The 27,164-nt window shown below is 43.0% G+C and overlaps 1 protein-coding gene across 2 annotated transcripts; it reads right to left on the bottom strand.

Moving 5' to 3' along the window:
- Nucleotides 1-902: 902 nt before the first annotated feature.
- EBPL (EBP like) lies at nucleotides 903-23,961 on the bottom strand. Of its 2 annotated transcripts, none has more exons than XM_069467702.1 (4): nucleotides 23,731-23,961; nucleotides 8,144-8,213; nucleotides 5,247-5,385; nucleotides 903-3,750 (listed from the first exon to the last, which is right to left on the bottom strand). In XM_069467702.1, exons 1-4 carry the CDS (start codon nucleotides 23,899-23,901, stop codon nucleotides 3,510-3,512), a joined length of 621 nt encoding a protein of 206 aa, XP_069323803.1. In that variant the 5' UTR covers nucleotides 23,902-23,961; the 3' UTR covers nucleotides 903-3,509. The 2 variants fall into 2 exon arrangements, with proteins under 2 accessions (XP_069323803.1, XP_069323804.1); XM_069467703.1 differs by lacking the exon at nucleotides 903-3,750 and adding an exon at nucleotides 4,698-4,722 and having other exon boundaries at nucleotides 23,731-23,916.
- Between the last annotated feature and the right edge of the window lie 3,203 nt (nucleotides 23,962-27,164).

Here is a 27,164-nt window from a genome sequence, read left to right as displayed (position 1 = left end):
ATTTACAGTATAAATAATACTGGGGCGGTATCTTAGTCTGTTTTGTGCTGCTACAACAGAATACCGGTGACTGAGTAATTTATAAGCAGCAGAAATTTATTTGGCTCACGGTTCTGGAGGCTGGGAAGTCCAAGCATGAGGGGCTGCATCTGCCGAGGGCCTTCTTGCGATGCCATCCCATGGCAGAAGGGTGGAAGGGCAAAAGAGCACATGCAAGAGACACACAGAGAGAGGGAGAGGGAGCCAAACTCATCCTTTTATCAGGAACTCACTCCACTGAGATAACTCACTCAGGGATAATGGCATTAATCCACTCATGAGGGCAGAGCCCTCATGACCTAATCACCTCTTAAAAGGTCCCACCTCTCAACACAATTGCATTGGGAAAGTTTCCACTGTATGCCTTTTAGGGGACACATTCAAACCACAGCAGGAGAGATGGATAGTTTGCAGAAATCTCACTCTTTACAATATAAGCCATGCATGACCCATTGCAAATCATTCTATATTTTCATTACAGGGTGCTTTCTACGGCTGGCTCCCCTGGACAACAAATGTGACAGAGAGGGGATAGAAGGCACTAGGGTAATTGGTCTCCAAGATCCCAAGCAAAATTTAGAATTCAAAAATAAATTCCAATTATCTATCACCTCCAAGTAGTTAGAGCTATTGAAGATTAATGAGGGGAACAACCTTGAAGGTAGTGCCTTATTTCATGGAATCTAAAATGCCATCAAGCATAAGATGTACTATATTTCTGAAAGAAAAAATCACTGCCAACTAAATTATGACACATCAACTGTAATCCTAATTTTTAAAATATTAAAAAGGGGAGGCATCTTAGAATCAATGAAATATGACATTCCCTATGTCAGCTTGGTCCTATTCACAGTGATCTGTGACTCCTTTACTGCCACAAGGGGACATCAACCCTCCTTCCAATTCACTTAATCGAGAAAACATTTAGCTCTGTCCTCACTTGGCAGTTGAGCGCATCAGTACTCCAAGTCCCTGTCAGAGTCTATAATCCCCATTTCTGTCCCGTCTAATACTCAGCAAAAACTCAGTGGAGAGAAATTGTGTTTCCAGGGCTGCCGGCAGGATCTGCAGCCCGTCCATTTTGCTCTACTCTGTTTCCCCTCGGATGGAGCCAGATCAGCAGAGAGCAGAGCACTGGAAACACACGGGGTAATCCCCCGGCACAGGCTTGCACACTCTCCCGCCAGCACCCACCCAGTGGTACTGAACCTGTTGTCAGGGACACGGAATGGGTCTTTATGAGGACCCACTGCAGACATTTCTCAGGCTTTCATACCCAAAACAAATTATTTTAAAATAAACTTTTAAAATTCAACTATAACATATATACCAAAAATTACCCAACTCGCAAGTGTACAGCCAAATGTATTATCACAAATTACAACTAGCACCCAATGAGAGGTCAGAGCATTAGCGGCATCTCTGAAGCCCCTTGATGAGTTCTCCCCGCCACTACACCCACCTTCTTCCCCCAACGCAACCTCTATCCTGATTTCTAACACTATCGGTTACTTTTGTCTGTTTTTGAACTTTACATAAATAGAATCATAGAATATGTATTCTTTTGGTCAGACTTTTTTCATTTATCATTACACTTGTGAAATTCATCTGGGCCGTTATCAGTAGCAGAGTTTGTTAAGTTTCCGGTAGAGTGGTCCACTGCATGTATATACCACAATTTATTCATTTAGATTGTTTCCAGTTTGGGGTTATTATGAATAATGCTGCCACTTTGGGCCGGGCACGGTGGCTCACGCCTGTAATCCTAGCACTCTGAGAGGCCGAGGAGGGAAGATCGCTTGAGGTCAGGAGTTCGAGACCAGCCTGAGCAAGAGCGAGATCCCATCTCTACTAAAAATAGAAAAATTAGCCAGGCGTGGTGGCACGTGCCTATAGTTCCAGCTACTCGGGAGGCTGAGGCAGGAGAATTGCTTGAGCCCAGGAGTTTGAGGTTGCTGTGAGCTATGATGATGCCACAGCACTCTAGCCCAAGTGACGGAGCGAAACTCCAACTCACCAAAAAAAAAAAAAAAAAAAAAAAACGCAGCCACTTTTGTGCACCTATTAAGCATTTCTGTGAGGTACACACATAGGAGTCAGCTGGGTTATAGGGTATTGCTGAGTTTTAGGGTACAGGTGCTAGACTAAGCTTCAAGGGATGATTCCCAGATGACCAGAGAGTGGGCCCTCCCCAGAGAGGCATGACCAATGAGGCCCACAGACCTCTATCCATGATGTCTCTCAATACTAAGGAAGTTGAACACTCGGTATACTAATGCTAAAACCCTCATATTTTCACGGCCTTACTTGTTAGCACAAAACAGAAAAAAGAAAGAGAGGGAAAAAAAACCACTCAAAAATGGCCTCTTTGCTTTCAGCCTCTAAATCTCTCAAATACCTCTGAAGAGTGAAATCAATTTGGCAACTGGGACCAGAGTCTAAACCCTCTGCAGGGTAAGGAGGCAACTAGGAGAGTGGGACACACGGCTATCTGAGCCACAACATCCATCACAACATACCTAGAGCCTGGTCTAGGTGCCAGGCACTGTTCCAGGCGGAGATGACATGTGTAAGTTGAGGGCCTATTAAGAAAGGCAAGCGCTGAACAAATGAATGTGAGTACCCGCTTCCCGCCCATGACAGAACTCTCTCATCATCTCCCAGAACTAGTGTTTTCTGAAACACAATGTGGCCATGTCTCCCTCTTGGTACTGAGGGTAAGTGTCAAATTGTTTCACTTCTCTCGATTTTGTAGAATGCTAGGGCGTGCATTTTGCGTAGTGACTTTACATTCATCTTATTATTTCTCATCCTTATTTTTCCCTGCGTTCCTGTTTCCTGATTTACCTTTTATCATAATGTACTATGTGTTTCTGTAAGGCATCTCAAATCTTCCCCCCTTAAAAAAGGACAAACATAAATCAATCATCTATCCATGTGGGGACCCCAACATTTACCCGAAAGGAGTTAGCCCACTCACAAGTTCCTAATACTATTATTTTTTGCTGGGTTCACAAAGTTGAAAAACTACAAAGATGAAATAGAAGCATTCATTTCATTTCCGTTTTCACATTGGTAACTAAAAAAGACTAGTGAGAAGATTATAAGAGGAACCAACACCATGTTCTTTAGGATAAAAAAATTAATATAATACTCTGTACAGTATTGTATGGTAATTGGCTTTACTAATAATGTAGAACAATTACTGCCAGCCATAAAAACATTTAACTAAATGTGTTATTTTTATAAGGTAAAATCTGTTCTCTTCCCTATATTGCCATTTGCTTAGAAAAAACAACAACAAAAACAAACAATGAAAACTTGCCACCTTATAACCAACTTGAAACAGGTTGTTCAGGAACAATATAAAAGGAATGTGTAGACTGGAATGTATTGCATTTTGGCGAAACAAAAAGTTTGATCCATTTTGGCTCATAAAGCAAGATAACAGTGTTTATGATTTTGAAAATTCACTGAAACTTTTTCCCTGAACTGGTTCCTTTCTGATGTATTTTCTTGAGTTCCACCCATGACTGCCACAGTAACAGTCCTGGGATCAGAACCCACACGCCATTGAAAAATACCAGGTAGACCCAACAGTAGAGCCAGTTGTCGGTGTTGAGGTTGGGGCTTCCAACAAGCCACTCTGGGCAGAAGGTCATCCAGTCGCCATACAGCTCGCACACGCACAGGGTGATCTGCAGGAAATGCCTGTTAGAGAGAAGGAAGCCAGGGATGAAACTGTGAGTGTGGCACAGCCTGGCACCCTGGATCATGACATCTTTTCTTTAGAGGAAGCATCAACACAGTCTTCACTACAGAAAACCTCTCTGAAGCTGGACCTCAGGTGTCGTGTACTGCTCCTTCCAAGGGGCTAGTCATGAAGACTCAGTCTTTCCTCGGAGAAGCAACATTGTCCTTTCTAGAAGAGTGTTCTTAGAGTTAAATAAGGACTCTCAGGTATCCCGGCCTATTCTTCAGAAGATTTAGTAAGGTTACACCTGAACCAGCAAAGAGAGACCTGAATGTAAATCTCGCCAAGAGCTACAATTTCACCCATCATAAAAGAGGATAATAATAGCACCTTCCTCGAAGAATTTTGTGGAGATTAAATGAGATATGTAGGTAAAGGACCAAGCACTGTGCCTGGCACACAGGAAGTGCTCAACAATCAAATATTATAAATGTTTGCAATAATAAACACACAGGTGCATGTAGTAAATCTACATCCGTGGTCATGGAGCCAAAAATATGTCAAGGCACCAAAGAGAAATTTAATTTTCAAGGCCTCTTATCTCTATAAAATTGAGTGGGGAAAAGTGGGTTAAATGACCTTTGAGACTTCTTTCAAATTTGAGAGGTTTTTTTTTTTTATATATATAGATGAGGTCTTGCTGCGTTGCCCAGGCTGGAGTGCAGTGGCTGGTCACAGGCATTGTGCTAGTGCACTATACAGCCTTGAACTCCTGGGCTCAAGCAACTCTCCTGCCTCAGCCTCCTGAGTAACTGGGATTACAGATGGGTACCACCACACTCTGCTCAAATGTGGGGTTTTAGGATGAAGCTTTAAAAAGGACTTCTTCAATACAATATAGTGAAAATTGAATGCAGTTGAGCCTACTAGACGTCGCTTTAGGGAATCACCCCAGGATAGCAACCTATTTACCCCACGTCACTTTGTCCCTAAAAAGGAGAGAAAAGAAAAGGGAGGCAGGAGAGTTCAGAGTCTCTCAGAGTCTGACTGATAGGATGGCTACTTTTTCATCTTTCTCCTTCTCCCCATCCTCTGCATGCCCTATACCCTCCACAGTCTGCTTCTGAAAAGATTTCTTATTTATCTTGCATGTCTAGCTCAGAATTATACAAGTGAATTTACTTTGTATCACATGGCATAGGAGTTTTCTAGAGCAATTTTGGGGGAAAAAAAAGATAGAAATATTACCCTTTTATTCTCCAAAATGTTGGTGGCAAATCATCCAATGGTGTTAACACAATGACTAGGCTGTTACTAAAATCATATTTCTCATAATTTTGATTCTGAAAAGTCTGAAATTATCCTGGTGTCACTATGCTCCTTATCTAAATCAAACAATTTTCATTTCTATTCTACCTTTTATTTAACAAGTAAAGGACCTACTCCAAATGTCACTTTGGTGTTGGGACACCTAATGTTTCCCCTCTTTCCAGCAGGATAGAAGTGCACTTACCGATAATGTTTCTCTTTGACTATGGCATAAATGAGGGACAATGCCAGAAATCCATCCAGGACGGCGGTCAGAATTTCCACAGACACAATGGTTGGATCAAAATGAAGCCACCTTGCATCGGCTTTGCCATATTCTTTCCCTAAAGACAAAATCCATGTAGTTACTTAAATGGCAACCATTTTTGTGACAGTCAATGGAAATGACCTTTTTTCCTTTAAGGAGGAGATAGGATCATCTCTCCACCACTGTCTCTCCATTCTTCCCGATACCTTAGTGGAAGGTAAGGAAAAGTCTTGGAACTAAAATGCATTCACCACCTGACACAGTAGTAAGAATAATATCAGGTTTTATTTGTACAATAATTTATAGTTTCCAAAGTGATTTCACATATACACCCTCCCTTGTTCATTATAATAGTAAAATTCTCAGTTAATTCAACATAGTCAGATTTTGCAAAGATAATCTTTAGTAATGATTTTGGTTGTGCCACTGCACTCCAGCTAGGGGGACAGAGATCCCATCTCTAAAATAAAAAAAAAAACACCTGATGATCTTGGTAAATGCATTATAATTCCTTCAAAATTTCATTATAGTCTGTAAGTGCAATTTAGATGTGGGAAAAATTGTTATTAAGGAAACGTTTATTAAAAACATGTTTATCCTTCCCTTCCTTTTTCCCTTCCCTTCCCTTCCCTTCCCTCTTCCCTTCCCTTCCCCCTTCCCTTCCCTTCCTTTTTCCCTTCCTTTCCTGCCTGTTTTCTATTCCCCCTTTCTAACAAAAACCCAAATGCCATTTTGAGGAATTATCTCTCCACTATGATGTGGCCCTTGAAGGTTAGTAATCCACAAGTCCTGCCCTCCTACTTGGGAAACTGAAAGAGTCCTGGAAATTGCTGCTGCAGATGCTCTCCATCAACATCCTGGAATAGAGCAGGGGCAGGCATGTCACCTAGGATATGGAATTCTGAGCAAAGGGACATAGTCACAAGATTCTATAGCTCCCTCCCCTCCCCTCCCTTCCCTTCCTTTTTTCTTTTCTTTTCCTTTCCTTTCTTTTCTTTTCACCTGTTTTCTATTCCTCCTTTCTAACAAAAACCCAAAGGCCTTGTGGAGGAATTCTCTCTCCACTATGATGTGGCCCTTGTAGGTTAGTAATCCACAAGTCCTGGGGAAAAAAAAAAAAAAAGAAAAGAAACATGTTTATTTTATTTATTTATATTTTTAGAGATGAGGTCTCGTTCTGTTGCCCAGGTTAGAGTGCTGTGGCGTCATCATAGCTCACAGCAACCTCAAACTCCTAGGCTCAGGCAATCCTTCTGCCTCAGCCTCCCAAGCTGCTGGGACTATAGACGCGTGCCACCACACTGGCTAATTTTTCTATTTTTCTTAGAGATGAAGTTTCACTATGTTGCCCAGGCTGGTCTCAAACTTCTGGCCTCAAGCGATCCTCCCACCTTGGCCTCCCCAAATGCTGGGATTACAGGTGTGAGCCACTGTGCCGAGCCAAAAAAACATATTTATTAATAACTGAAGAGAAATTCAGTGTTGAAGGGACAATAGGGAGAGGAGGGGCAGGAGAGAGTCTGGACTACAGACTCCCTAGACCACTGGCTAGGACCTGAGGCATCAAAAATGATACTTGTTTTGTTTCAAGAAGCGCTGACTGAAGCTGATTCAATCCTCTAGAAGTTTCCTAATACTAGTGGTGAACAGGAGTCCCCACACAGATCCCAGCTGGAGGAGATGAGATTTTAGAGTCATGAAAGAAATGAGATAAACAATGCAAAATTTCAGAAGCAAAATCTGAAAGCAGTTATCCTGAGCAAGGCAGTTTTATAAAAGTGGCAAATGGCCAAGAACTTGTGGCTCATGCCTGTAATCCCAGCACTTTGGGAGGCTAAGGTAAGAGGATTGCTTGAGGTCAGGAGTTCGAGACCAGCTGGGAAACATAGTGAGACCCCATCTCTACTAAAAAAAAAAAAAAAGCAGCAAAGGACACTACTGCATGGCTCATTTATTTGTCACTATTGACACAGTCCATGGTAGGTAGTTGATACTAATTGTTTGAATGTTGATTGATTAGTAATGAGCATGAGCCAGCCGTGGTGGCTCACGCCTGTAATCCTAGCACTCTGGGAGGCCAAAGCGGGAGAACAACTAAAAATAGAAAAAAAATTAGCCAGGCATGATGGCACAAGCCTATAGTCCGAGCTACTCGGGAGGCTGAGGCAGGAGGATCACTTGAGCCCAGGAATTTGAAGTTGCTGTGAGCTAGGTTGACGCCACAACACTCACTCTAGCCCAGGCAGCAGAGCAAGACTCTGTCTTTAAAAAAAAAATGAGCATGAAGAAGACAGGGAAAACTTAACTAGATCTAGATATTAACTATATCTCTGCAGAGCAGGAAACATTTTAGAAATTATCTACAAGACTGCAGACATATATGTAAAATAAAAAGAAAGTTGATATTAAAAAGTATGAAAAAATACCCAGTTTAAATGCTGCAAGGTCTTCAATCTGCACTTACTACATTTTTTAATATTACATATAGCTTTACTGAGATGAAATTCACATGCCACACAACGCACCTGTTTAAAGAATGGGTTTTAGTATATTCAAAGATTTGAACCACAATGATCTAACTTAAGAACATTCTATTATGCCCCCCAAAAGAAACCTGTATCCATGAGCAGCCATTCCTCTTTTCTCCCCAATACCCCTACCCCACACCCAGCCCTAGGCAACCACTAAGCTATTATGTCTCTACAGATTTACCTACTCTGGACATTTCATATAAATGAAGTCATACAACATGTGATACAGGCATTCATTTAATTGGCAGCCACACTTGCAATTAATCTCAAACATTTCAAATGCAAATGTTTTTAATTACTTACATAGAGAAGCAATCAAGCCATCAGAATTTGCAATGTTTCCTGCTAAAGACAAGTAGACAAAAGGGCCTTCCTGGAGAAGAAAATCAAGACATGTTCTAATTTAGCATCACAACCACAGGATGGCACTGCAGACACATGGCATTGCATGGCAGCACCCCCTGCCCCCCACTCCCCGATGTCCACGTGGGGTCAGCAGCCTGGGAGTACCACACCTGCACACCCTTGTAGGGTGTGACCCTGGAGCTTGGCTACCTGGACCTTGGAGATGGATATGTCCAATGCTAATGTAGTAATCAATGTTATTTTTAATGATAGGTGTTATAAAATCAGAGGCATGTTCTTATGTGAAAAAAATAAGTAAAAATTTTGCACAAGAAAAGAGTTTAACTGTTGTATTAAATAAAGTTCTAGATTATTCCAGGGATCTTAAATCTTTGAGAAGAACCTCACAGCAGTTCATTTCTTTTTAACCTGAAAAAAAAAAAATTCCAAGGTGTCTCTTAAAAATGGCAATTGATTGTCTATATCAGAGTTGAGTTACCCCCTCCTCCATGAGGGCAAATTAAGGAACATTTAAAATGGTTACAGGCTACATTTTAGCATTTAGGTAATAAAATATCTGCAATTACATGTAATATTTTCCCTTCACTGAAGTGTTTCTTTACCTAAGATGTCAAAAACTAGACAACTAGAAACCACTGGGATGTCTGATTGTCATGTTGCTCCTTTGAATACATTTTGCTCTTGGTCAATACAGCTTTTTCCCTCTTCTCTTTTCTTTTCTTTCTTCCTTTTTTTTTTTTTTTTTTTTTTGAGACAGGGTCTTGTTCTGTTGCCCAGGCAGGAGTACATTGGCAAGATCATAGCTCACTGCAGCCTTGAACTCCTGGGCTCAAGTGATCCTCCTGCCTCAGCCTCCCATGTATGTCACCGGGAGGACAGGTGTGTGCCACTGCCCAGCTTTTTTTTTTAGCAAAGTAATCTCCTATATGCTATTAAAACTATGTCTCCACCTCCCCTCTGCTCACTTCTGGTACCACCTCCTAGAGGTTACTACTCTTAACCACGTTGTCTGTAATTCTGGCGATTACATTCTTAACTTATACTGCTATTTCTTTAGGACTGCTTAGCATAAACAATTATTTAATTAATATCATTTCCCTTCCCCTGTCCAGTCCTTCCAGGTTTTTTGATAGCTACATTATTCTTCTATTAGTTATCCAAATTTGTAACTTAAGTAAGAAACTGAAAACCTCAGCTCACTCGCTCGCCCATATTGTGCATCTGGACATCCTACCACAAAAGAGCACGAGACCCCTCCATGCTCCTCCCTCCCCACTTCCAACTCGCAACTGTCCACTTTGCTCGCTGAGATTCATCACATTTCCATTCCTCTTCAGAAAACATATTTGTCTTCCCTGTTTTATCTGTAAGTGGATTCTACAAACTGATAAGCCAATTAACAGTATTTACAATTTTGTGACTGTGGAAATATCATTCACTTCAATGGGCCACAATGTCTTACTCTACGGATCCAGTATCTTGACTCCCATGTCACTTCAGGAGCGTGTTGCAAATGGAATATCCTTTTTTACTTCATGAATTTCTCAAAATCATGCTAGATTTTAGTTTGCTTCGTATTTGAGCCATGACTTTCTTATAAGATATTTTTGTTTATCCTACAGTTTATAATCACCTTTCTTTTTCTTTCTGATTGAGAGAAGAAACCTCACTTTCTTTCCATCTCATGAGTATCTTTCAGCTTCTCATCCATTTTAATCGCTGTTGGCTTTAAAACTGGTTTATTTTGTCTTTTCTTGACGCTCTTTGCAAGTAACTTAGCTGGTAAATGTGGTTTAGCTCAGCATATGTAAAAATTATATTCTTTAAAGGAGATGTTTCAAAAATGACATATGAGATGAACAGCGATGTTTTTTTAAACAAATAAGCACTCCCCAGTCCACTTACTTTCAACACTTTATTTTCACCAGCCAATATTTTATTTTTAGCACAGCCATAGGGGGAAATCCACACCACTTCCTTGGCTTGGCGTAGGAACTTTCTAGACAAAGCATGTCCACTGGCTCAGAGAGTAGGGGCAGTGGGGCTCGGCTGAATTTGACCTTCTCTAGGCTTCAGGCCATCTATCTGTAAGATGAAGGACTTCCTAAAATTAGATTGTGGATCTCACCCTAAACCTAGATGTGACTTCCATTTGCAATGTCTTCAACTGGACCCATTAGCAAAACACGGATTCCGACACTAGGTGGAGGACCTTTCCTCGGAGGCAACTCTGTAAGGGCAAGATGGGGACCTGGGTGTCAGTGACATGCAGGGACCTATGAGTATGGAACAAACTTGTTCCCTTTTATAGCTACTTGTTGATGCTCTACTCATTTTTCAAACCCCAGCTCAAATCTCCCTTCTTTGAAGAAACCTTCCCATACCTCCTAGGGAGGATTAATGTCTCACTTTCCTATAACTCTCACGCTATTAAATTTGTGTTTCTGTAATCACCAGCTGTCTGCTGGTTGTGGATCTCCAGCTCCTGTGAGATCATACATCTCTGGGGCCTGGAATATTGTCATCTTTATCTTAGAATCCTCAAGAATCTAGTATGATATTTTGTGTTCAGTGTTTGCTAATCTTGAATTAATTGCAAGTTCACATAATAGATTACTTAAAAAGGATACCCTGATAAGGCTTTTGGAATGCACTATATATTTATTTTCTTTTCTTCTTTTTCTTCTCTTCTCTTCTTCCTTCCTTCTTTTCTTTCATCTTTCTCTTGCTCTATCATCCTGGCTAGAGTGCAGTGGTGTCATCATAGCTCACTGCAACCTCAAACTTCTGCGCTCAAGTGATCCTCCTGCCTCAGCCTCCCGAGTAGCTGGGACTGCAGGCGAGAGCCACCATGCCAGGCTAATTTTTTCTATTTTTGGTCTCGCTCCTGCTCAGCTGGTCCTGAACTCTTGGTCTCCAGCAATCCTCCCACCTCAGCCTCCCAAATGCTAGGATTACAGGTGTGAGCCACTGCATCTGGCCTGAGTTATTTTTTTGATATGAATGTAAAATTTTTTTTGAGACAGTCTCACTCTGTTGCCCAGACTAGAGTGCCATGGCATCAGCCTAGCTCACAGCAACCTCAAACTCCTGACCTCAAGTGATCCTCCTGCCTCAGCCTCCTGAGTAGCTGGGACTACAGGCATGTGCCACCATGCCTGGCTAACTTTTTCTATATATTTTTAGTTGCCTGGCTAATTTCTTTCTATGTTTAGTAGAGAAGGGGTCTCGCTCTTGCTCAGGCTGGTCTCAAACTCCTGACCTCAAGCGATCCTCCCGCCTCTCGAGTGCTAGGATTACAGGCGAGAGCCCCCACGCCCGGCCTGTAAAAGTTTTAAAGTGGCACTATCACCACTTGGTACTTGAAAGCAGTGGGCTAGTCTGCCCCACAGGCAAGATTAACCAACAATTCTGCTAAAGTCAGAGCATTTGGTGAAGCAGAACAGAGGCCACTGTCATAAGAACTGGAGAACACGATCTGTCAATCCGTCATGGGAACAAGGGGTCTGCGGTGACTCTTAAATGCCTACTCCGTTGTTGCCTGGAAAGCTCCTCTTCGGCCTTTAAAACCCCAGTGAATCCTTCCCTCCTTGGTGCCACCTCTAGACCTGGACAGAGTTCTATTACTCGCCAGACCACTCGACGGTGATTTGTTTCCCTGTCCATTTCTTCTACTAAGGGCAGGCCCGTGTGTTGATTACATGCAGTAAACACCAAACACATGTATGGTGAACTTCCATAGACAGCCCTAGGCAGATTCTCCAGACTTTGGACAGCTACCCCTGAATTGTGTAGTACTAGCTGGGTCACTTAATTTCCTAATCCTCAGGCTTTGGGTTTTTCTGTTTTTGTTTTTTTGCTATAGCAGAGATGAATGGGTACAGAGGTGTGAATTACAAAGGTGCTTGGCTGAAACATTCACTACATGGAGAAAATGCTCTCATGAGATAAAAGAAATAGGACCGCTGCAGACATAGGGGCAGGTACAGTGGGTCAGTGTAGATCAGCACTGTCTAAATGGCAGGTCATGTTTTTCCCAAAAGGTGCAATAGTTCTACGCAGGGACACTGCCCTTGTGTTTTATATAAAAAGGGAGCAGATCCACATTTGGCTTTTCTGCATAAAGCAGACTGTGCACCATTAGCAACTATTTGATTCTTCCCTCAAACAACTCTATAGGCCGGGCGTGGTGGCTCACGCCTGTAATCCTAGCACTCTGGGAGGCCGAGGCGGGAGGATCGTTTGAGCTCAGGAGTTCGAGACCAGCCTGAGCAAGAGCGAGAACCCCCATCTCTACTAAAAATAGGAAGAAATTATATGGACAGCTAAAAATATATATAGAAAAATTAGCCAGGCATGATGGTGCATGCCTGTAGTCCCAGCTACTCGGGAGGCTAAAGCAGAAGGATTGCTTGAGCCGGGGACTTTGAGGTTGCTGTGAGCTAGGCTGACGCCATGGCACTCTAGCCCAGGCAACAGAGTGAGACTTTGTAAAAAAAAAAAAAAAAAAACCAACCCTAAGAGCCTGTAACCCTTCCCTACACCATCAAACTTGTCCACCCCACCGTGGCTCACATCGAGTCCTGATGCATCCCACCACAGGATGGATGTTGAGATGAAAGTCAGGAAAAGCACACAGTGAAAAGCAGTGAGCGAGTCAATATCACAGTTCTAGGTGAGATCTCTGGAAGGTTCTGTGATTCTGAGATTGGCATGTTCATACTCTAAAGGAACTCACCAGGAGAAATGTAAATCAATAAACTTAGGCCAGGCATGGTGGCTCACACCTGTGATTCCAGCACTTTGGGAGGCTGAGGTAGGAGTATGGCTTGAGGTCAGGAGTTTGAGACCAGCCTGGGCAACATAGCAAGACCCTATCTTTACAAACAAAAAACAACAAACACATCCCCATCACTGTAGGCTGCACCATCTACAGCTGGAACTCCATCAGTAATAGACTCGATATAAAACTGAACAAATCAGGTGTGGGGGCAGAGGCTCCAGTTTCACAATGAGAGCAGCTATTATGGTTTTAAAGATTCTTTGGGGGCTTTTGAACCAAATCTGCTCTAACCACACAAAGACTTATAATCAAAGCCACTGAAAACACTAGTTACTATTTGTCAAGGGCCAAAATTTTCTGTAGAATTGTACAGAATGTAGACAGACAGTTCCTTCCATGAATTCACACTTTATAGTAAATGAACCATATTAAATTAAATAACCTATGTTAAGTGAACTATATAAAGTGCTTTTTTTTTTTCCTCTTGAAATTATTTCCAGCCTCTGGGGCATGAAGTCTATATTAAATTGCAGAATAAACGTGGGAGGTTATTGGCTCCGAAAGTCTTTAAACACAGTGTATGGCCAAGATCCAGGCACATGGAACTACAAGTCAGTTTTGAGCTCAACAAGCACCCTGAGGATCTAAGGATCAGGTGAAAGGTGCTTGTACACAGCAAAGGGCCACGTGTAGGGTGTTGTTATAACTGGGAAGGCAGGGCTTGCACAGGTGTAGGTGTGATATGGTTAAGCTTGAGCAAAAACAAGTACAACAGATTCTATTTCTTACATTCACTGCTACTCTCACTTCTCTGGGTTTCAGTTTCCTAATCGATAATAAAAAGTAGAGTTAAGCTCTTAATAAAGGTCTCGTGAATGAATAACTGAATGAATGAGTAATAAGCACAGTTAGACTGGATCTGCAAGTCCACCTTTGCTGGTCTCTCTTACTGATTTACAGCCTTGAGCAAAGCACTCAGAAGACTTATTATCACTTATTTAAAGGATGGTGAGGACTTGGGGCAGAAACCCAGGCAGTGTGTCAGCAGAGGGCCAGGTGTCATGAGCCGTGGGGACAGGGCCTGCTTAAGTCCCAGCACTTCCAGTGGGCATGGGCCATGCATTCTACACCTGCCAGTGCCTATAAGTCAAGCTCACGGAGAGGACCAGGGTAGACTCCTTGACTGGCTGGGACATGAATGACATTTTCAGGTACCCTGTCATTCCTATAGTAACCCGAGAGGCAGACACCTATCCCTGAAGAAGCACGACCTGACTTTTTAGAGACAGACTTACTCAGTATGTAGGGGTAAAGTGACATGAGGCCCAGATCGCTTCCAAATTACTTCAGCAATAACAAACTAAAAAGGAAGGGGGTGGGGGGAGAAACCGAGGAAGAAAGGGAGAAAAAGGAGAGAGAGAGAAAAGAAAAAAAGTGACAGATGAAGCAAGTGCAGCAAAATTTGAAAATGCCGAATCTGTTCACATATACTGTACCAGTCTCTCTACATTTGTGAATGTCTGAAATGGTTCACTGTAAAACCTAATTTTTAAAAAGATAGATAGCAACTTGTCAAGTTAGAATGTGGCACCACTAGAGAGACCCAGGCACAGAGCTTGGCATTCCACCTGTGAGAGGTCAGAGAAGGTGCTCCTCGTGTTTTTGGACTCCAGACACAGGATCCTGTGGTCCCAGAGGCCCTCTGCCTTCACGTTTGTAACAGGCAAGCAGGAGGCCCAGACCACAGTGGATGATGGAAGGAACAGAGCACCTGAGGTTCCGGACAGCCTGGAGCTTAGCTCCTTCAAGGACCCAAAGCAGCCGGGTGCCTGGCTCTGGATCAGCCTAAATGAACACAGGCAAAAATCAGCAGAGATCTGCAGCACATGGCAGGCAGAGCACACCACAAAAGCAAGTCATTTATTACTCTCCTGCCCTTCAGATGCACTTTTATTAATATATCAAACAAACCGGTGTTTCTGTAGTCAGCATTACTGTGAGTCTGGTGATTACTTGAGCCTCAATAAACTACAGGGCAAACCTGCTTATCTTCTTCTCTCTCCTGCCTTCTGCTTTCCTGCCAGGCAGAAGATGATTCTTGAGTAACACACCAAGGTGCCCAGCCACAGGAGGCTCAGCATGCCCACCCCTACCCCCCCCCCCCACAGTAAGCCAGGGATGCTGGCTTCCACCTGGTGTGTGGGGGTGCCAACACCCCTCAACTGTCAAACCACCTGCTCACGGAAACCAAAGGGAATTTTCATATTTGAGTTTGGTGGCAGGTTAAGGGTTAAAAGTACGGAGAGCCCGTGATCATGACCAAAAGAGAAAGGAAAAAACTTGTTATTCATATTCCCTCTTTAATATCTGCACCCTCTCGGTAAATGACCAGGTATTAAAATGCCAGCCCTGAGTCCTCCTGGCTCTGGGACACGCTGAGCAGTTCTCCCTTGCTGCCCACGGGGGTCTGCAGAGGAGCTGCCCGGAGCTACCGCCCACCCGTGAAGGGACCTTTCCTGCCCTCCTGGCCGAAGTCTGTGGTCCCCACAACACCTGCTGCACGCTGATATTTCAGCGCATTTTTCCTTGCTCTTCTGACATTTCTTCTGGTAGTGCACCTTGCAAATTTAAACTTTTCGAAAATATTATAAAAGTGACACATGCTGAAAGTTTTCAAAAGAAACTCTACAAAAACGTCCAAAGGGAGGGATAAAAGCCCCCCTCCCTCCTGACTCCCAGTCTCATTGCCCAGAGACAACCACTGTTAAGTTCCACGGTAGCCCTCAAGACGTTTTTCACGTTTATATTAGTATGTGGTTATAGATATTTAAAATACTTTCTCCTTGCTATTAGTTTTTCTACTATTTACTCGGAGAGTGAGGAGGAAAATTCCACCGTGCGTATCTATTCAGAACGTTTTTAGCTGCTGGGGACCGCGGCGGCCACGGGAAGGGCTCGGGAGCTGCTTCCGCCGCCACCTGCAGGGGGCGCCGCGCCCGCGCGCGGGGAAGGGCCCAGGCGGCGCCGGGGAGCGGGCGGGACGCGGAACACCGGCCCGGGAAAGCCCATCCTCCCGCGGCCTGTGGAGGACCTGGAGTCCGGGGTGCCCTGGTCTCAGTGAGCGCCTCTGGGTCGGAATCGACTCCTTCCTTGGGACTAGCCGTGTTCGCATCCCCTGAAAACCAGGAAAGGGAGAAATTGCTGAGAGAAGGAAAAGGCGAAAAGATCCAGACCGAGGCGTGCGAGGCGACAGTGAAATTTCCGAGGAGCTGTCACCTCGAGGTGGAGATGAAGAACAGTGTCAAATGGGAGCTGAACCCTGAAACGGCTGCCCGCCACTTGCTCAGGAACCCGGAGGCCGCGGTCGCCCCGCGGGCACGAGAGTTACCACAGAGCCCGTCACACGGAGCGAGGCGGCGGACGTGGGCCTGGCGCTGTGCGGGTGCCTGTGTCTGCGGGGACCTCTGACAGGCCCAGGACCGGAGGATACAAGTCACGGTTAGCCCAGCCGCCTTCCAGACGAGCTAAACCTACTGTCCCTCCAAGACAGCAAAGCAGAATCAGAGAAGCACCGCATCAAAAATGGGCCAGCACCCTGATCTCAGCCCAGTGCTCACCAAAGATGGAATCCTACTGGACATACGGGGACATCAGACTGAACTGCACATACATGCTGAATTCTCCGTATCTGCCATCTTCAACTGTCAACACATCCGGCCTTATGGGGCAGTCCTGCTCAAGAAGTCCCAGGCTGGAGATTTGATAGCTGGATTATCAGCGGACTGAAACAGTCCAGATCCCATGTGGCCTCTTCCTCCATTGGAGTTCGTTGGAAAAAACAGAAAAGCTAGCGTTGTCTCTAGTACTTGGCTTATTCTCATCAATCAAACCGAACATTTGTATCTCAAGCAGAAAAAAAGAGATGTTGTGTTCTTTAAAATCAGGCATAAAAAAATATTTAAAAGTTCTGTAAATCAGGAATTTGGTTTAAAAAAGGAAAATTCCTATTGGATGCTCTAAAAGATATCGGATTGAACTATATTTCATTGAGCTGCTAACAAAATCAGCTTAAAAACCAAAATGTATCATGGCAAATAAAATTAAGTAACAAAGGCTACTCTTATTTTTCTCTTAAGATGCTCCAGACATCTTAAGCTATTTTATAGACTTGAAGACAGCTATAAGTCAAAGCTCAGACAAAACAAATGATTAAGCTGTGCTAGCTATTGCTACCTATAATTTATTAAATGTCCGATTTATAGACAATGCTCAACTTATTCATTTTGATCCTTTAAGAAAAATTTAGCAGAACAAAGCCCTTATAGAAATAAAAAGAACACAAATTGAAGCTGAATTTGTATCTGAATGTATTTGTGAGGTGTTTTTTTTTTTAGTGTGTTTGAATGAAGATCCAGAGAAAATAGCGCAACATTCATTGTCAAGAGTGGGAGAATGAAGTGTGGTAAGAATAGAATCAGTACGTAAATCCTGTCAACATTTATTAGCATTTTCAAATCTGACTCACAAAACCTCAGCCTAATCAGAGTGGATTTTTCCATTTCATGGCAACGGCATACATCATTGCTTCCGGAGGGATCAGCTGCTGCAGCCTCCTACGGCCCCTCGAGCACAAGGCTTTAGTGGCTTCATAAATGTATGCTGCCCAGCTGTCATCTGCTTAATGAGACCACGACTTCCATTTGATGGAACCTGCACCAGCAGCCGGTTGTCACCTAATGTTCACAGTAGACCATGCTGATCTCTCTCAGAACTGCGGGGATCAAACAGTCACAGGAGTTCTATCGTTCCTACAACATGGCAGCTTAGTGTTTGATTCAGGACTTGAAAAACATTTCTCCCTTTTTAAGAATATACCCTGCTGAGAAGGTTTGTTACTTCTCAGATTAAGGATATGAAAGGAAATCTTCCAAGGCTCATCTTAATTGGACACATACATCATCACTTAGTACACAGGGATGGGATGAAAAGCTAATCCAAGTACGGAATGTGAAAAGGAGGAATGACCAAGCGGACGGAAGAGAGGATTATATTTAACTGAACTCTGCTAAATGCCAGGCACCCTACATCCTTGCTGCCCAAACACGGTCCATGAACCACAGCCTGGACATCACCTGGGAGCTGGTTCCCAGTGCAGAATCTTGGCTGATCCCTGGTGATTTGTGTGTATGTTCAAGTTTGAGAAGCACTGTCCTAAGTTTTACAGCTTTATTTAATCCTTATAACTCTTTGAAGAAAACATTATTTCCATATTTTATGATGAGGAAACCAAGACAGAAACAGTTTCCTTCCTTCCCCTCCTCATTACAAAAAAGATTTGCAGGGGGAAAAGGGTCACTTTCCAGCTGACAAACAGCAGAGCCAGCATTCGAGGTGCATCTGCTGCACCCCAAAGCCCATATTCTTTCCACTTTCTCACCCTGCCCCAGGCTTCTTGGATGATGGTGAGAACCCCTCTAAAACAGCATTTAGTAACTGGCACTGCATTTAAAAATGCAACCTGTGGCATGTATGAGGGTGAGTGACAAGTTTTAGTCATATACATCTATCAGGATGATTTAAAAAAAAAAGACAAACAACAAAATGCAACGATACTAAGTGCTGGTGAGGACCTGGGGCAACAGTAACTCTCCTACCCTGCTAGTAGGAATGCACAATGGCACAGCCACTTGGGAAAACAGTTTGGCAGTTTCTACTAAAGTTAAAGAATCCCACTCCTAATCCTTTAGCCAGGAGAAATAAAAACATGCCCAAGGACCTGTAAGCAGATATTCATAGCATCACTATTAATAAGAGTCAAAAGCTAGAAACAATCCAAATGCCTATTAACTGGCAAATGGACAAATTGAGATAATCCACAGAATAGAATACTACTCAGCAATTTATGTTAAACAAAAAATTATATACTATATGATTGGATTTTACATAAAATCCAAGGAACAGCAAAACTTTAAAGACAGAAAACAGGTTGGTGTTTGCTGGGACTGGCAGTCAAGATTGGGATTATCCACAAAGGGGCATAAGAAAACTTTAAAAAGCCAATGGCAGGGTTCTATCTTGTGATTCTGATGTTTACGCTCTGCACAATCACCAAAATTCATCAAACTGCACACAAAATGGGTGAGTTTTACTTTATGTAAATTATAACTCAAGAAAGCAGGGGGGAGGGAATTTAGAAAAGTGGCTGGTTAGTATAGAATATCTCAATAGCTTTCACTATAGTAACAATAACCAGTTAAAATACAAGGGAGAAATACAAAATATAAAATATTTAGAAATAAACTTTAAGAGACTGTAACAGAAGATTTAAACAAAATGAGATCCATCTAGTTCGAAGGGAAGATTCTATATTATAAAGATATATTTTATTTATTTATTTATTGAGGCAGAGTCTCACTTTGTTGCCCAGGTGAGTGCTGTGGCATCAGCCTAGCTCACAGCAACCTCAAACTCCTGGGCTCAAGCAATCCTCCTGCCTCAGCCTCCAGAGTAGCTGGGACTACAAGCATGTGCCACCATGCTTGGCTCATTTTTTCTATATCTTTTTAGTTGTCCAGCTAATTCTTTTCTATTTTTAGTAGAGACAGGGTCTCACTCTTGCTCAGGCTGGTCTCAAACTCCTGAGCTCAAGCAAGACACCAGCCTTGGCCTCCCAAAGTGCTAGGATTACAGGCATGAGCCACCGTGCCCGGCAAGACAGATATCATTTAATACATTGAAGAAAATAATAAATCAAAATACCCAGTGTTAAAACTGGGCAAAGTGAATCTAAAAGTACATCTGGAAAGATATATAATAAATATCTTTTCTTTTTTGTCTCCCACACCTTCCCTCCAATATATAATAAACTTAAAAGTGCTTGGAAAAGAATAGTAGGGAGAAGTTTGCTTTATCAGATATTAAAAAACATTATAATGCTAAAATAATAAAAAGTGTGGACAAAACTGAAACCAAAAGATTCATAAAACAGAACTTCAAAAATCCCCAAACATATCTATGCATATATTAATAAAATACATTGATTTTATAGCATATGATAAAGGTAGAACTTCAAATAAGTGGAGAAAGAATGGATTAGTCAATAGGCAAGATTGAGACAACACTTTCTTGCTCTCCTCCAAAAAAGCAAAATAAAGTGTGGGTGAAATTATTTGTACTAACATAGGAACACCTCCTATAGATCAATAAGGAAAAGATGAACTGCCCCATAGATAAACAGGCAGACCCCAGGATCTAAGTGTCCGATTCCTGTCCTAATGCCTGGCTGAAAACAGCAGAGCAGTCCTCCTTCAAGAAAACCAAAGGCTTAGTCAATGAGGATATCAGCTGTGATCAAGATGGACCAAAGACTAGATACCCTGCCCCCTTTTCCTGGGAATCATTTAAGTCTCCTATATTCTCATGAGACCCTACAAAACAGAGAAGAACTCTAATAACTAAGGCTGAATTTCCTAGGCAGGATAGGAGTTTGCCAATTCAATTTATTTTGATTTGAATAAAAGAAAGAAAAGGACCATTTCTCATGCAACACATTTTGTGGTATAAATCTTCCATCTCCTTAGATATACTTTTTGACCCAGAATCTCAATTTTGAAATTTGTCTTACAGAGGTAAAGATATCTGTTTAATGATGTTTATTGTAGTTTTTTGTTTATTTTTAGTGACAAAAACCTGGAAATAACCTGAAACTTGCACGGTTGGTTCATGGTATATCCATGCTATGAGAAAGTATACAACTATTAAAAAGAAGGACATCTTGGCCTGGGTTCCCTAGAAAACATAATACCATATGTTCCTACTTTTATGGGGATTGCTATCTCAAGGAAGCAGGAATGAGGAGAATGAAAAATGAGATAGGAGGATGAATCAAATATGAGGCTGCATTACTGAACTTAGTAACTTAGATAATACCACTTAGTAACAAGCTAACTAATGTTTCAATCTTGAATTTTTCAAGAAACTATAGGAATGACTGCATCTCTGGGGAGTCCATCTTGGGAGAAGAAGAAAGAAAAATCTGTCCAGTGGCTCCCAAATCCCACCATCAAAAGTTAATGTGTGAGGGCCCTGAGCAGGGCCCGAGAGTCTCATGCCCCAGTGGCACCAAGAAAGCCTTGGTGAGGTGAGAGCAGGTGCTGGCTGGCTGGATCCAAACAGAGTCAGAGTTGGTCACTGATGTGGTAGCTGGAACAGATCATATCGTCAAGCGTTAGATGAGGCCAAGAAGACCCCAGGTGGTACCAAGGAGGTATCTGATACAATAATGATACCTACAGCTGGCCTGGGAGTGAGAAAGCAGCTGATGAGAATATAAATGGCTACCACCTTTCTGGAGTCTTTAAAAACTGACTTCCCTTAGACCCAGCAATTCTACCATCAGGATTTATCCTGAGTAAATAATTAGACAACGGCATAAAAATACACAGAGAACATTCTATATAATTGCCAGCAACAGGAAAGAACCTGTAAGTCTAACAATTAGAGATTGATTTAAAATTATGAGATAGTTCAATAGATACTGATAGGAATGGTCACAGAACATAGCTAAATGGTAAAAATAATAATGAATGAACAGTGTGATTCCATTTTTGTAAAAAGTAAAATGACAAATACTTATCTGGATATACATTTTCATGCAAATTCTAGAAGCCTATTTGCCAAAATACTAACAATAATTATTTCCAGGTAATTGTATCTTTTCTTCCTTTTTCATATATGTTATACCTTTTTACACTGATCATGAAAATATGCGATTTAAACAAATTTTGTTTTAAAAGACCATGACTAAGATAGAAAAAGAACTTTGACACCTTAGATATCTGAACAATTTGAGACTTAAAAATATAAATGACTGATAACTATCATAAAAGGAATCATTCTTCCATTCATTCAATAGTAATAAATACACAAATAGCTCCTAAAAACCAGGTGCCAAGAAAAATAAAATAAAATAGTTAGAAATTGTGTTTAGTATTATGAAGAAAAAAACAAGGGACTGAGATAGTTCCTCTGGCTTCCTACTACAGAATAACATTCAAATTCTTACCTGTCACCTTTCCAGCTGGTCTTCCCACTTCTTCCTCATGTAAACCCTGTGCTCCAGTCAATCTGGACTTCAGGATGTTTCCCAGGCATAGACAGACATATCCTGCCTCCTACTTCTGGCCATGCCTAGAATGCTATGCTTAGATTGCAGAAGGGAGAAAAACCCATGAAGCACCAGTGCCTGGCACACTCATAGTGACCTGTGAGCATGGTGAGTCACGATTTATTTCTTCAGGTACGCTGCCACAGCTCCTTCCAGGTGCACTGGAGGGAAGTCAATCTGCCCTCCCCTCTAGCCACATGCATCTTAGACTTGGAGAACTGAGGTATGGTGTATTCACATGGTGGAACACTTGGCAGTGGGGGACAGGTAAATGGCACAATATAGGGCCGTGTGGGGGACATTTCCTTCAGAAACAGGTGGTGGGGGGCTGGGGAGCAGAGCAGTGACTCCACATACCAAACCACACCTCGTAGTGCCACAAATGAGGCTGTGTGTCCTGTTCCTTGTAACAATCTGTGCTTGAAAAGTAGACAATCTTAAAGTAGATGGTTGAACATACAGGCATGTATTTCAGTATTTTCACAGCTTTTTTGTATGTCTAAAATATGTTATAATAAATTTTTCTTTAAGTGGGCCTAGCAACCTGTTTACCTCCCCTGTTCTTTGGGAGACCTTGTGTTCAAGTGATAGCTTAAAGATCAATTCTATAAATAAAGGAGTTGAGAGTGTCCCTTATCTCCATATATTGATTATTAGAAAAGAAGGAATTTCATCATTCCAGCAACACCAGGCACCTGCAGACCCAGATGATTACCAGAAACTTTGCTTGCTTGCTTTCTCAATACTAGACTTTGGCTTCACATTAGCCACATGTTTGTTTAGATTTAAGATTTAAGAAAGGTCAAGTTTGTAAAAAAAGATTTGTTTTCATACTTTCTAAAAAACTAAAAAGAAGTGTGTATGTGTGTGTGTGTGGGGGGGTACTTCAGTAGAATTAATTCCCTTAAGTGCAGCTCTCCTGGCTATTTTATAAAGTGGGTTGAATTTTTAAGGCTACATGTTTCCTAAAGCCCAGAGTGATAAAGAGTACAAACTTTGGAGCCAGACTAAACTAACTCAGAATCAAGCCAGCTTTGTGGCACTGGAAAGTCACCTAATGTTTTTCAAGATTAGAAATTTTAGACTTAGTAATTAATATGCATAACACTTTAATGTGTAGGTTCGGGATTTTTTGTTTGTTTTTCTTGGTCCAGGCCTCGGACTTTGAACAGTAGCCTATCACCTTTCCTTACTCCCTTTGGGACATTCAAAAACGATCTTCACTCTCCATTTTCAGTTCAACATTTATGTGCTCGTTACAAAGACGACGAAGCCAAGGTCCTCTTCAGTATCTCGCAAACTACCATTACCCGTACGGAATTTATTTCAAGTTTGGTGGCGGAATCGGCAGCGCCAGGCAAGCGGCGCTCTGCGCACAGACTTGGGAATCAGAACTCGGAGCACGGGGACATCTGGCCCAAGACCACGAGCGCCGCGGCCTCCAGGCACCTCCCGGGTCCGGGCAGACTTCCCGCCTCAGGGGAGTCTGGACCCACCCCCGTCCTCTCCCCCCTCACTTCCCACTGGGAGGCAGAGGCCGCCCGCGTTCTCGCTGCCCAAGGCGGCGGCACTTACCAGCACGAAGTGCACCAGGGCGTCGTAGCAGAGCCAGGCGAGCGCCCCGCGGTCCGCCGCCCCCCGCCCGCGGCCCAGGCGCAGGCCCAGGGCGCAGCCCGCCGCCAGCAGCGCGGCGCACAGCAGCAGCGAGCCGCCCGGCGCGGCCTCCAGCTCCCACGCGGAGCCCATGCTCGCCGCTGCGGACGCCGGGCCCGCGACCGCTAGGGAGCCGAGGAGCGCGGGGACAGACGAGACGGACCCGGGCGGGGCCGCGGGTGCGGGGCGGGGCTCTCCGGGGAGGGGCGGGGCTCCAGGCCCGGGCGGGCAACAGGGAGGGTTCCCTTACCGCCTTGCGGGCCTGCGGAGTCCCAAAGGTTTTGCCGGGTCTCGGGGGTGGAGGTTAGAGACGAGGAACGTGCTCGCAAACTCGCTCAACCGCCTCGACCAAACCTAGTCCCAAACCAAGCCCATAGGACTGGTAATAGGACCACACTTTTTGATGCAGTTTGAATTTCAGCAAGGCTCAAAACTTGAAGCCACAAATTGAAGCCCAGATGGTGGAAATTTGGCCAATAGACGGGGGAGAATTTTAGGGACAAAAGGTTTTAATTAGGCCCTTGCAAGTCTTGCCAGAGAGGTGCGAACCAAGAGTGTTTCCAGCCACCAGTAGGCTTTTTAAAGCCCTTGTGACCGACTCTGACAATATTTCCATTTCTTAAAAATCCAGAAAAGCAGCACAAGTATGGGGAGATGAGCAATAAGTCATATCGGCTTGGTGCTAGATGCTTTTAACTTTTTTTTTTTTTTTTTAGACAGTCTCGCTCTGTCGCCTGGGCTAGAGTGCAGTGGCATCATCATAGCTCACTGCAACCTCAAACTCCTAGGCTCAAGGGACCCTCCTCCTGCCCCAGCCTCCCGAGTAGCTGAGACTACAGGCGCCTGCCAACACGCCTGGCTAATTTTTTCTATTTTTGGTATAGATGGGATCTCGCTCTTGCTCAGGCTGGTCTCGAACTCCTTAACTGAAGGGATCCTCCCAGATCCTCTCAACTCGGCCTCCTAGAGTTGCTAGGATTACAGGCGTGAGCCACCGCACCCAGCCTAACCTACCTTATTTTAACTTACAACTCCATGAGGTAGGTGAAATAAACCAGCCACAAAAAGACAAATACTTTATGGTTCCACTTATATGAAGTACTCAAAATAATCAAATTCACAGAAACAAAGTAGAATGGTGGTTACCAGGGGCTGGAGGGAGGGGGAAAGGGGAGTGTTGTTTAATGGGTATAGAGTTTCAGTTTTGCCAGATGAAAAAGTTCTGGAGATTGGTTGCCCAACAATGTTAATGTATTTAACACTACTGAACTGTACATTTAAAAATGGTTAAGATGGTAAAACATGTGTATTTTACCACAATAAAAAAAAAATGTTGGCGTGAGCACAATTCAAAAAGTTTCTCCCCTATTCACTCCCTATACCATTTTTTGTATAGCAGTTAACAACAAATGAAATTATCTTTTTGTTTGCACATTTATTGCTAGTCTCTTGCCCTTAGAATGCAAGCTCTTAAAGGCCAGGGATTGTGACTAGCTTGTTTTACTGCTGTATTTGTGGCATCTATTACAGTATTTGGCATGTACTAGCTGCTCAATTAAACAACTGCTGACTGAAGGAGTATGGCCAATCCTGCCACCTATGCTCTGAGGTGGCCCGTCACCTCCACATCACTGAACCCAAACGACAGTTTCTGTCCTTACCTTACTGGACCTCTCTCAGCAGCAGCATTGGGAACTGCAATCTTTTTCCTTAGGTTTTCTGAGAACACACAGAGTCTTCCTCCTACCCCCATAGTCATTCCCTCTGTTTCCCTTGCAAGCTCACCTTCCACTATGTGCCACCTGAATGCTGCAGCTCCACGGCACCGTCTTAGGCCATTCTCACTCCAGGCCCTCCAGGCAGCCTCATCCTCACCCATTGCTTTAATAACCAGCAAAATAGGAAGAGAACTCAAATCTTTAGCCCGGTCCTCTCTTCTGGACTCCAGATTAGTATTTCCCACTGCCTTACTTGACAGTCATTTAGAAGCTGCAAAAAAAAACTCATCATCTGAGCTCATCACCTTCCATACTTTATGTCTGACTCTCCCTATTTCATACTTCCATTCATCAGTTTCTACAATTCAGAAACCGAGAAATCATTCTTGATATTTCTTTCTCCCCAAACTCTGTATCTAAGTCATCGCCAACTCCTGTCTATTTTAGCAGCCAAGCATCTCTTGATCCCATGCACTTCATGGACCAAACTGTTCACCATCTCGTCTCAGTGCTTCACACTCACTAATGTGACCAGTGACCTCTACATCACTAAACCCAAAGGCCATTTCCTGGCCTCAGCCTTACCAACTAGTGATCCTTCTTAAGCATAAATCTTCTATCATGCATCTTGCTTAATGATGACTTTACATTACTCTTAGAATACCAAAATTCTATAATCTACCAGGCTGTGGGGGCCGGCCCCTATCTTTTTAGCCTCTCCCCAGCCCCTATTAATCCTTTTCCCCACTATAATCTTTGACCCAGCGCTACCAGCTTTCTTTCACCCCCTTTGAATGCCCCATGGTGCTTCCCACAAGGCATTGTGCATATACTCTTCCCACTGTAGAAAGCTTTTCCAGTCAATATCTGCCCAATTAACTCCTGCTTTTTCACCAGTCAGCTGTGTAGTTTTGGGAAAATTTAACTTCTCTCTGCCTGATGATAGAAACTTCTTCAGAGGTGAGGGAACTGCAAGTACTTGTAAAGTGCTCCTCACAGTGGCTGGCACTTAGTAAGGGCTCACTATCAGCCTGATTATCACCTTAAGTAGCCAATTCCTTCTACTATATATATACCATTGTATATGTCTTTTTTCCTAGCATGTCATAACTTTTTACCTGTTATTCCTGTGACTTTTTAAAAAGTATCCTGTGCCCTAGCACAGTGCCTGGCATGGGATAGGGTACTCAATAAGTATTCAAAATCTTATAAAAAAGACTGAAGACATTGAAAGGCTACATATAGATAACAGAATCTGAGGAAAACTGGGATGAAATAAATATGGAATTTATTTTTATATTTAGGTTTGAAAAGGGTGGATGGCTAAGTACTGGGTCAATGAGAGCCGAGTCTGTGACTTGATCATAAATCTAATTATGATGAAGCTGGTAAAATAACTGACATAATCTCTCTCACATTAATAGAATTAAGGGTCCAGATAATGGAATGTTCCCATTCCCAAGTATGCAGAAACTAGTCACACCACACTCTTTATTGTTGGGGTTCTTGGAGTGCATCAAGCTGATAGGAACCAGGTCCAGCAACAACTTTATAATCAGGATGGATGAATAGCACGGGGTATTCAGATGGAGGAGGGGAGCAGTTAACAAGGGATCAGTCTCTTCTATCTGGAAATAA

The sequence above is a fragment of the Eulemur rufifrons genome, chromosome 4 (genome assembly GCF_041146395.1).
Source record: "Eulemur rufifrons isolate Redbay chromosome 4, OSU_ERuf_1, whole genome shotgun sequence".
Taxonomy (NCBI): Eukaryota; Metazoa; Chordata; class Mammalia; order Primates; family Lemuridae; genus Eulemur; species Eulemur rufifrons.
This window is presented reverse-complemented; position numbering and strand designations above follow the sequence as displayed.